The following is an 11,870-nucleotide window of genomic DNA, read 5'->3' on the forward strand; positions in this document are numbered from 1 at the left end:
GTTAAGGATTATTTTGAAGCATTAGTATTGCTTTGGCCAAAAAATCCCAAACTAAATGGAAGAGGCGGATTTAGAATGCACGATACGCGGGTCTTCAACCAATTTTTTTTTTTTATGAAAAACAGAAAAGAAACAGTCAAATAAAGAAAAAAAATTAAGAATTAGAATTCCCAAGAAAATTGATCTTGTCTTGTAGCCATGATCTTTGATTCTTTTCCTAGCTTTCTCTTCGTTTCCCTTCTCTTCCAAAAAAGTTCTCTGCACAGAGAAGTATTTGAAAGATGAATGCAGGGAGTGCGGATGGAGGCTCAGAAATATCTCAAGTCACTTCTAAGAAGCATTCCAGGAAACCAAAATGTAATTTCCTTTTAACTCAATCCTTGATTTTATATCTTTTTTTTTCCTATAATTAATTGCCCTTTCATGAAATTAGCTTCTCTATGCATTCCTCTTGATGGGTTCTGTCCCAATTTGTGTTGTTTCTGATTATTTTTTGAGCAAATGTTGCGAGATTCTTGAAATCTGTAATCTGTAAAAACCCATGTAGAAATCAATTTCATGAATCAATTCTGATAATGGATTCTGATTATTTCTTTTTTGTTACATTTCCTTTGTTAATTTTTCTTAAGAGAATTCCTCAACTCCCAATCATATTTGCCTTAGCTAAACAAGATGAAAACGTTCTTTATTTTATTTTTCTTAACACAGATTACCATGGAGTATGAAAATATTTCAACTAATTGTTCAAGATAACAAGTCATCTCCACTCTTTTGCCGAAAACTTTCCGACAAAATACGTGTCCTGTGACACCACTAATGATCTCACTAACAGCCAAAATTTTCCACTATTCAACTGGTTTAGGAAAGACCCAATCCTTAACAAATAAATTAAGTTTAATACTTATTTATAGATTTTAGAAAAAAAAACTTTACGAAGTATGCTCTGTGGTAAGCATATTTTATATATTACAAACTTCAAACACAATTAATTGAAGAACGCTCCTAAGATAAAGCATTGCAGTTTGTCATGATGACTTACCTAACGTTTTCTGTATATTCCAGATTCCAGGTTTACACAACAAGAACTTCCAGCTTGTAAACCAATTTTGACTCCTGGATGGGTATGCTTTAAAGTATATTTTATTCAATTTGTCCTTGCAGATGGCCATTTCTTTTTCCAAATATTTATATGAAACATGCTTTCCTTGTCTCCCCAATGGTTCCAGGTAATTACAGCATTTGTCTTTGTTGGCATCATCTTCATCCCCATCGGCCTTGCTTCCTTGTTTGCATCAGAGAGTGTAACGTCTTAAAAAAATACTTACTATAAAATTTTCAGTTAGCATCCATGATGCGGTCAAAGTGTTGGCTGCGTCCCACATAAGGTACTGTCCGCATGGCCTACGCAGTCTTGTCCTAAAAGGACCCTTGAGGGAAAGGGGCAGCCAAAACTTTGACCACATCAACCTGATTGATATTGTTTATAAACTATCTCTTCTTTGGCAAGCAGGTGGTGGAAATTGTAGAGCGTTATGACAAGGATTGTGTTCCTTCATCTCACAGCAATGACGTGCTTGGATTTATTCAAAGTTCCCAAACCAACAAGACTTGTATCAAGACTTTAACTGTCAGTATAATACCTAGTACGCATAAATTCAAAATATTAATTTAGGCTTGACTGTCTTTTATTTTTCCCCTCTTCCTCACATTAAAATAAGAGCATTACCATAATCTTTTCAGGTTCCAAAGAAAATGAAACAACCCATTTATGTATACTATGAGCTAGACAATTTCTACCAGAACCACCGCAGGTATACTCTAAAAAACTGACCCATTTTTGTGTATACTTATGGGATACATAGCATTCTTCTCTAACTTGTAACTATATTTTGTTTAGGTATGTCAAAAGTAGAAGTGACAAGCAGCTACGCAGTAAGAAACATGAGGATGTTACAAAAGATTGTTCTCCGGAAGCCACCATAGATGGCAAGCCGATCGTTCCTTGTGGCCTCATTGCTTGGAGTTTGTTCAATGACACATATGGGTTTTCATTGAGCACTGAGCCACTACAAGTGAATAAAAAGGAGATAGCATGGTCGAGTGATCGATCAAGCAAATTCGGGTCCGATGTATACCCTAAAAACTTCCAAAAGGGTTTGATTGGTGGTGCAAAGCTAAATGAAAGCCAACCGGTATGCATATATATATTTCTCCCATTATAGCTATCCTTTTTCAATATATTGTTTCTTTTGTGGTTCATCTAGAATTTAAGACAAGATCATAGATAGAAATGAGTGATGAATTAAAATTCATATAGCTGACCCCATATAGTGAGATAAAGACTTAATATGTTATTGTTTACTCTGAATGCAACAGTTGAATGAGCAAGAGAACCTTATTGTTTGGATGAGGCCGGCAGCATTGCCGACTTTCCGCAAGCTTTATGGAAGGATAGAGGTGGATCTTGAAGCTAATGAGAAGATAGAAGTTGCAATTGAGAACAACTACAACACATACAGTTTTGGGGGGAAGAAGAAGCTGGTCCTTTCAACCACAAGTTGGGTTGGTGGAAAAAATGACTTCCTCGGTGTAGCATATCTCACAGTTGGTGGACTTTGCTTATTCATGGCAATAGGCTTCATTCTCCTATATGTTGTCAGGCCAAGGTAAGTGAAAAATTTGCACACTGTCATTATTACTGTTATATCAAATGGGGCGCGCTATGTAGCGATGTTTGTCAGTTTAGGCAGACCCAAGAATCAACCCGACCCAAGGTGATTTGTTTGGCTTGGTTTATTTTTTAGTTCAGTTCAAGTTTGGGTCCAATTTAATCGGCATCAATCCTGGTCTGGGTTCAGTCCCTTAGGTTCATTTCAATTGCCATTCATGACATATACCCATAGCCTAGAGCCCGCACACGAACCGAACTTGGGTCAAACTTGGCTTACCAACCCGACCATAGCAGCTAGTTTTCTGAATCCAACATATACTCCATCAATGAATTAATTGCATTTTGCTGAGCATATCTAATTGTTCGCTGAAAGTATCTTACAAGTTGAGTTTAATTGTAAGTCTGACATGTTGCTATTCATTTAGGCCACTCGGGGATCCATCCTACTTGTCATGGAACAGAAATCCCGGTGGGCTCTTGAACTAACATCACTTCGTGATACATCAGCTTCGGCTGCTATAACTGCTTCATGTTTGAAGGCTTCCAACATCAGAGGGTCGAATTTGGCTGCTGCGGGACAGTTAACTCTTACCTTGATTTTCTGGAAAAATAAAATCATTGGTAATTGCTTTAACTGATTAGATGTAAATGGTGCTATACTGTATATCTGTTTCTTTCTATGTAGCGCTTCTTATTGTTTTTATTCACAGCAAACCATTTTGTTGAGGGCTTCAGCGTATTAAAATTGTTTGAGAATGTCTAAATGGGCAATACAAACAGCTGTGCTGACTGTTTGATTGATAGAAACATACGTAGGAAAGTTATGCTGCCAAATTTCTTCAGCTAAAAAAATTATTTTTGTAGAACTTGCTTTTATGAGAATAATTTTAATTGACCTGAAAGTAATTTATTTTCCACTTCTTTTTCTCCTTTCACAACCAAAGTTTCAGATTTATTTTTTTTCTGTTATATATAAAAGGCTTTAAAAGCGGACTAGATGTGTCAAACATATTTTTATTTATTTACAAAAATTTAAATAAACTTCCAATTATTTTGGTAGTGAATATTTTTTCAGTTTTGAAATTTTAATTGTAGTGAATATTTTTGTTTATTTTATTTATAATATATAATTTTACTCACAATCAATTGTCAAATTTCTTAATTTTGCTTAGGCCAACCTCTATAATATCTCTTATACTAAAAGTGTGTATGAAAAACTATTCTCGAGCCAATATGTAAATAAATCACATAAAAGAAAAATAAATCAATCTTTGAGTGGTGCTCAATCTTCTTCTAATATTAAAAGTAATTACAAAGAATTGAGGACACTCTTATACTTAAGTTAATATAAATTCAAAGGAGAATATATATATATATTTATATATATATATATAATTTAGGTCTGAGAAAAGTATAAATTATTAAATCCAATAAAAAAAAACAAACAAACCAATCCTTGAGTAGTGTTCAACCTCCTTCCTATGCTAAGAGCACCTGCACAAAACTACACTTGAAGTTGGCCATAAGAATACTCTAATACTTAATACTTAAGTTAGTATATATAGTCGTTGAGAGAATAATAAATCTAAATGAAAACAAATAATTGGCCATTAAAATATATAAAACAAGCTCAAACCAATCCATGGAAGGTGTCCAACCTCCTTCCAAGATTGAAAGATAATTATTTTTGTGGATGAAGATAATTATTTTTGTGGATGACCCTCTTACATTATTATGCTCTTACTCACTAAATTCATCTATTATTTTTATCTCTTAGCTAGGTATGGGTGTACAAAAGTTCAAGTAAATCGAATTAATTGAACTAAACCGATCGATTTGGTTCGATTATTACGATATAAATAACCACAAAAACAAAATTGAATCATTCAGCGCCCTGCATACAACCCCCTCCCCAACCCAACACCTAGCCCAACCCCTCTACACCCGAATCCTTAATCCCACCCGAGAGGGAATTGATTCAAAACCCTAACCCTCATCGTCACCATTCATCAGAAGACTCAGAACCAATCACTGTAGCCCTTTTACCCAACACCCAACCCAACCCTCCTACACCTGAATCTTGAATCCCATATGAGAGAGCAAATCGAAACCCTAAGTCCCTAACTCTCGTCGTCGCTGTTGGAACCAATCGCTGTTGGCTTTTGAGTAGTTACCCACCCCCACTGACACCGACACCAACAGGCGAGACCGATAAACTTGACATCGTCATTGTCACCCCTTCATCCTTTCTCTCTCAAGTAATCATATTCAGAGCATAGACAGAGAGGAGAGATGTAATGCCCCATTTTCCCAGAACGTGCATTATCTTGAGATTTCGAGAATATATATATATATATTTTTTTCAACATCATACACACAACATAAGTCTCCCGATATACATACCCTCATCATATTCATTTCCCAACAATCCCGATTATACCTTCTCAGCATATCAAAATTTAAAAATTAATAGATTAAGACAAGTATTATCAATCACATCAGCGAAAGCAAGATCAAAACCTCAATGATATATAACCGACAAATTCCTTTTACAGATAAATAACCAAGTCGATATTTCACATGAAAATATCAAAATATTACATGACCTCTGAACATCGTAATCATCGACAAAACCTACGAAAATTAAACATAGTAGCTACATCTCGATGACTTCCTTTCCCTTGGCGCCACTGCTTTCACCTAGAATGTTTGAATATTCCAGCGACATAATCCAAATTAGATGCTGAATCATCTAAGTGAGAGTTCAAAAATATTTTTATGAATATATGCAAAATCATATATAAAATCGACAAATCCTGACATGCCCCAGCCTAAGAGAAACCCCCATAGCACTTAGCCATAACCGGGAAAAATGCAATATCTCTAAAGGTGACACGACCACACCAACCCATTGGCAAACCAATCATGCTTTAAGAGGGACAACCTTGATATATGAACCCGGGAACCACCCTATTGTCATTATTAGGCATTACGCTCATACTCAAAAGCATTCCAAAATCCAACACAACTCTAGCCCTAAGAGTATCACATCAGCACTATCCCCGAAATCAATGACACCTCGGTATTAATGCTATTGCTCAAAGGAACCTAGGGTGGTGTCCACTCTCAGCCCCGTCACTTGAGTACCGTAGGGTGAAATCCGTCTCAACCCCGTCCTAAGTGGGTCACATAACATTAATCCTCGGCACGCATCCCGAGTGTTGTCACTCAGGGGCCATGTCACAGGATTACAACCCACGTCTCACATGGGCAACACATAACATGCCAATGTCGAAAATCATAACATGCATGACATAAAATCAACATCTCAATGTATGCAATTTACCGTACGAAATTTAATGTGGATTGAACAACTCACAGCAAACCATTCACATGCCACAAAAAGTTTTTCCATAGAACCACTCACCTTGAACGTATTTGGATTGCCTCGATCCTCGTACATTACCTTGATTCTCGTGCCAAGCATACTATAGCTCAATCCTCGAGTCTCAACTATACCCTAGACATCATATGCATTAAAAGGAAAATCAATATCTATTTTCTCAATTTTTCTCATAATTTTTCTCTAATTTCTTCCTAATTTTCTATCGATAATTCCAAATAAATACCTTTTCAAGCATTTTTTTTCCAAATTTTTATCCACAAGAATTAATAAAACAATATTTATAAGCCTTTGGAATTTTTTGGAAATTTTTCAGATTTTTCTCAAATTTCCATAATTACTTTTTTTTGAGAAAATTTATTTCTCCTTGATTTATTTCGAATATCCTCTAATAAAAATCACCAAAACTCATAAAATAAATTCCTTATCCTTATGAAATTTTCTAAGAATTTTATAAAAATCCCTCATATTTATTTTCCATTTACCTTTCCTTTCAAAAATCAAAAATAATTATCTCCTCAAGAAATTTTCAAGATAAAAATTCATCAAAATAAACTATTCCTTCTTCTTGAATTTCTGGATATTTTTTCAGAATTTTATTTCCTTTAATTCTATTTTTCTCAAATTTTCTATATTTTTAGCATTTAAAAAATACAAAAAATATCTCTGGTCATCTTCTCCAGCAACGGCACACCGGAAAATTGAAATGACGACACCAGGCTGCTCCTCTCCTTTAGTCGATCCCAATGGTACCATTCTTTGTCGGAAAACACCATCGGAAGCCCTCTAATTTGGTCGAAAGCAGCCCGCCCAAGCCACCCGCCACCGAACCAAATTGACATTCGATTTGAACTCCGATTGACACGAAACTTTCCAGATTAGCTTCCCATAGCCTCGCAACAAAAAGCCCCTTATTAAATCCTTCAATCGATCACTCTACAACTCGATTTCAACCTTCACTCAACATATATATATATATACATATATATATATGCAGCCGAATTCAAAAACACCCCTTATACCACTCCAAAAACTCTCAAAATCTCCAGAATTGCTTCTCAAAACCTAGGGAACAAAAGCCCCTTATCAAAACGCTCCAATTCCTTCCCAAACTCTCAATCTAAGTTTATAAACTTTGATGAAAATGTTCAACCAAAACTCGACTATTTATAGTCAAATACGAGCCTCTCTCAACCAATTACAAGGGGTAATGTGAGCTAGATACCACCCCCACGTCCATACCAGGTTTGGCCATGCCCTGGTTGCTGATTTGACAGCAACAACAACAGGTGTGGCGGCCATGCCTCACGCTGCAATTTCTAGTTTTTTTTTTTTTTGACATGACAAACTATAATAAAAAAACAACTATAATGTAATATATCATTTCTTTTTAAACATCTAAATTCCAAGACGTTCCCTACTGATAATTCAATTTTCAGTCCGAACTGAAGCTGTATCAAAAATTAACTCTGATCCGATTTATTTTGATACTAAAAATCCTATCTCGGGAGACTTAGCAATGACATATTATTTTCCTTTGAAATCTCAACCTCGGGACATTCCTTACAGTCGATTCGGCGATTTATTTTTACCATCAAGTCATTTTTCGATATTTCAAACTCATCTAAATTATATGGCAATTTCATGAAGATTTGGGTTATTACAAGAGAGATAGTATTGAGATCAGTATCGAAGCTTTCGTTCACTTCAATTTCTTGATTGATTCAAATTTAAAGGTTAACAGTTACATATATGTGTATATATATAGTTATACAGTGCACGTACATGAGAATAATATTTATTGCAATATAGGTTTTGTGTAACTTTGAGTGAATGATCGTAAAAATCAACTAATGCCATTTTATTAACCATGAATGAAATTTACCCAAATTCCTTGAAATTTTAGGTTGCGTTCTCTTTACTGTTTTCAAGCCATTTTTAATTTTCGATTTTCTAAAATAATGAAAACACGTTATCTTTATTATTTTTAAAAATGTATTTTTGAAAACAAAAAAAAATTTATAAAGAAAACTCAAAACAACAAAAAGTTATTTTGAGTGTTTTCATTTAAAATAAACTCTAAATTCAAAACATATTTATTTATTTATTCATATTTTATTATTATAATGAGAAAAAATATTACAAAATTTATTAATTTTAAAATGTATATATTTTAATAATATATTAATATTAAATATTTCTAATTTACTAAATAATCAAATTTATTGAATAAAATATCATTAAAAACTTATTTTCAAAATTTCAAAAAGAGTGCGTTTTCTAATTTTCTGTTTTGAGAAATAATTTTTCAAAATGACAAAGAGAACACGTTTTTAATTTTTTAAAAACAGACTATCAAAATAGAAAACTGAAAATGAATTCAAAATTGAAAATTGAAAAGTAAAGAAAACGCAGCCTTAGATTTTGGATGCAAAGGCTTATATAAATAAATATTGAACATTGATGTTTAGATTGATGTTGTGGATGGATGCTATGTTAATATTCATATACGTGTATTTACATTGGTTTATGTTGTGTTTGGTTGTTGTTTGTTCGGTTTATTGTATTTGAATTCGATTAGGTAGCTTGTCTTCAGTTTAATATATTAGTTATGGTCGGTTATTGTGCTAATCAGTTTGATTTTTTGGGCAAATATATTGGTTCGATTTTCAATTCGGTTACCAAAAATTCAAATTTGATTAAACCAATTTCGATTATTTTGGTTAGTGAATAGATTCGATCGATTCAATTTTATGTCTAGGTTCAATTTAATTTAGTTAGGTATTTTCGGCCTAGTTCAATTTGGTTATAACGAATGTACAATTAGGCATCCAATTAGTTCTTAAGGCATATACACATTTCTAGGGTTGAATGGGATAACCTTGATTTTTTTGAATTTAATGCTTTACTTCTTGTAGAAAAAATAGACTCCAATGGCCTTATTGGCATCGAGGGTTAATAGATCTCAAATTATGACGAGCAATACCTAAAATGTGTATTGATTTTGATGCCACCATGTCAAAATATCAAAATTATTAATTTTTTTTAGAAAAAACAATTCTTCTATTTAAATAGAATTAAGTTCATTAAATTCGCTAAATGTTTATATTGTGCCCTTTTATTTTTATATTTCAAATATTTAGATCATCTTCACTTTAATAATCCTTTAGACTTCCTTTGTGAAAAAAATCTTCACTTGATAGTTTATTATCAAAATGAGACTCATATAAATTACAAAAAATAATATCAAGAGAGAGATAATAAAAATATTGAACAAAATAAATTAAAACCCTTTATATAATTGTTTGAAATTTAACCGTTCAAATTTCAAACGTATTGTGGTGCATTTGCAATTTTGTTAGGATTCCTCGTAGGAATAATTCACAAATTGAAGGAGTTGAAGAAAAAAAATAATTATGCCGTATATAATTTGAATTTTTGGTGGGTTTGCAGAGATTCTTTGTAGAGAATTCTTGTAATTTTATTGTACATTTAAAGGGATCGAAAAGGAAATGATTGTGCTGTATACAATTTGAATTTGTGGTTGGTCAAGGAATCCCTGCAATTGAAAGGATTATATTTATATACTTGAAATGAATAGGACAAAAAAAATAAAGGATTGGGATTGAAATATATATTTACATATCCGTACAAGCAAAAATATTTATTTTTTAATTTAATTTCTATTTTTATATGCTTAAATATTTATTTAGTTCTTTTATAAAATTTTGTTATTATGAGATTTTTTAGAAAAAATATATTTTTTACAAGAATTAACTTTTTATTGCTCATCCTCCATAAGAAATAGAATTTGATGCATATAAAAGCATGTTATTTATTTATTTATTTGTTAGGTAAATGGAAACAAGTCGACCAAAGACCATCTTGAGTTTAAAGAAGCAAAAAAATATTATATTTGACTTATTTAATATGAATCAGTTTTATCTCTTGATTGAACTTCTATTGGTTAAATCTACAAATTTTATGACATAAAATCATTTAAATATTAGTGAAATATAACTCATAATCTCAAGATCACAAAATGATGATTTTAAACACTTAAATAGAATTCATAATTTTAAAAGTATAACTTAAATTTATTGTAATGCTACTAATAAGATTAGTGCATAATGTTCTAATAAGTAATGATTAAATCATTAAATATTGAATATAATATTAATTTTAAAACTTAAATTATGGTAAAGATTACTTGATTTATTAAATTTTAAAAAAGATTTGTTCAGCAAATGGGACATGTTTGGTTGTGTTATGCTCACAAGTAATTCATGTTAAAATGATGAGACATGTCAAGTCAAATTATGGGTCACATGCTCTTAACTTAACATGAACTTATAAGCTTAAATCAAACATTATTTGTTATAATAACAAATGGTGTCAAGCGAAGCTAACAAACGGAGAGCGGTTTGATAACTGCAAAGTGAACAAACAAATATTAAATAAATTAGTACAAATCGAGCGTCAGTTACTAAGTTTAGAATTATTTTTGAAATAATTTCACTAAAGGCACTTGTGCACATATTGGGATAGAAGCAATTTGTCTCAACTTGTATCGTTTGAATGTTCAATATTATGTTCTGAACATTATGATATTCTATGTATGTAAATTATGTCTTATGTGATACTTAACTTAAATTAAAGAGATTTTTTTTAATTTTTTCAAGGGCTATGCTAGCCCTTCGCCTCAATTGTGTCGACATGCATGCCTTGATTCTTTGAATCGCCTTTAAAACGAGAATGATTTCAAATGATGGAATAAAAACATTTTATATAATTTTTTACTTATTTAATATAATATACAAGCCTAATCAAAATCATCTAATAATTTGCAGAAAATAATTTTAGTGTCTCCCACATATCTCACCTTTAATTTATATCTCATTTTTTATTTATATGATTTTATATATTATAACAAAATTCATAATGTGATATGCAATGCGACATATAGTTCTCTAAATTTTATATAATTATTTTTTAAAATGCTTATCCTCATATTGAAAAATATTTTTTGAGGCTTAATGTTAAAAAATAAATACATATAATAATTGACATCTTAAATAGCATACATAGAAAGACTTTTTATGTTTTTTTGGGGTTATTTATGAGAAAAAAGGGTGCTATCCAAAAAAAAGAAATAATAAAATTATAATTTTATTTCTACCACCCCATCGCACGTGCTCAAGTAAAGTGATCAAGAGATAAATTATTATTATTTTTTAATCCAAATAACAAGTCTAAATTCTCCCCACAAACATATAGTTAATATGTTTCGCAAGTCCAAGTAAATTTATCGGAATGATTTTAAATAAATTTAAAAGTTATTCATTTTTTGAAAATAATATTAATTTTCTCACTCATTCATTTTATTGTTAGTATATACTGAATGACTTTATTGGAATAAAAATAGTGAAAACCAAAATATATTTTTATATTTAAAAATATAAAAAATAATTAATATAATTTAAATAAACCTCTAACAATTGATATAAAAATTATCCAAAAATCAAATGACTCGCTCAACTCGCTGAACCTGGACGATCATATTTTAAGTAATTAATTAATTAATGACTACCACAAACAATTCACAACCACAAAACGATTCAACTAATTAAAATTGAATGCTTATATGAATGTTTTTCTTGGAAATTGATTTTAATTTTATTATTATCTGTTTGGTCAATTGCAATGGGCCCTAGCCATACGGACCCGGCTAGGCTTGTTCTTGTAGCCTTTGTAGCAAGACCATATATTTTTATAACTAAATAAAAAATCTAGCCA

The 11,870-nt window shown here is 31.5% G+C and overlaps 1 protein-coding gene across 1 annotated transcript; it reads left to right on the forward strand.

Moving 5' to 3' along the window:
* The first annotated feature begins 238 nt into the window (after nucleotides 1-238).
* On the forward strand, nucleotides 239-3,366 carry LOC127806895 (ALA-interacting subunit 5-like). Its single transcript, XM_052344466.1, has 8 exons — nucleotides 239-357; nucleotides 1,063-1,121; nucleotides 1,227-1,301; nucleotides 1,511-1,627; nucleotides 1,741-1,811; nucleotides 1,898-2,192; nucleotides 2,377-2,666; nucleotides 3,097-3,366. Exons 1-8 carry the CDS (start codon nucleotides 282-284, stop codon nucleotides 3,155-3,157), a joined length of 1,044 nt encoding a protein of 347 aa, XP_052200426.1. The 5' UTR covers nucleotides 239-281; the 3' UTR covers nucleotides 3,158-3,366.
* The last annotated feature ends 8,504 nt before the right edge of the window (nucleotides 3,367-11,870 follow it).

Source organism: Diospyros lotus, chromosome 7, assembly GCF_014633365.1.
Source record: "Diospyros lotus cultivar Yz01 chromosome 7, ASM1463336v1, whole genome shotgun sequence".
NCBI classification, from domain to species: domain Eukaryota; kingdom Viridiplantae; phylum Streptophyta; class Magnoliopsida; order Ericales; family Ebenaceae; genus Diospyros; species Diospyros lotus.

Bases quoted from the DNA above. Each gene is read 5' to 3' on its own strand.
- LOC127806895 (XM_052344466.1), top strand. From the start codon at position 282: ATGAATGCAGGGAGTGCGGATGGAGGCTCAGAAATATCTCAAGTCACT. The intron at 358-1,062 runs GTAATTTCCTTT...TGTATATTCCAG, and splicing joins GCATTCCAGGAAACCAAAAT to ATTCCAGGTTTACACAACAA. The intron at 2,193-2,376 runs GTATGCATATAT...TGAATGCAACAG, and splicing joins AGCTAAATGAAAGCCAACCG to TTGAATGAGCAAGAGAACCT.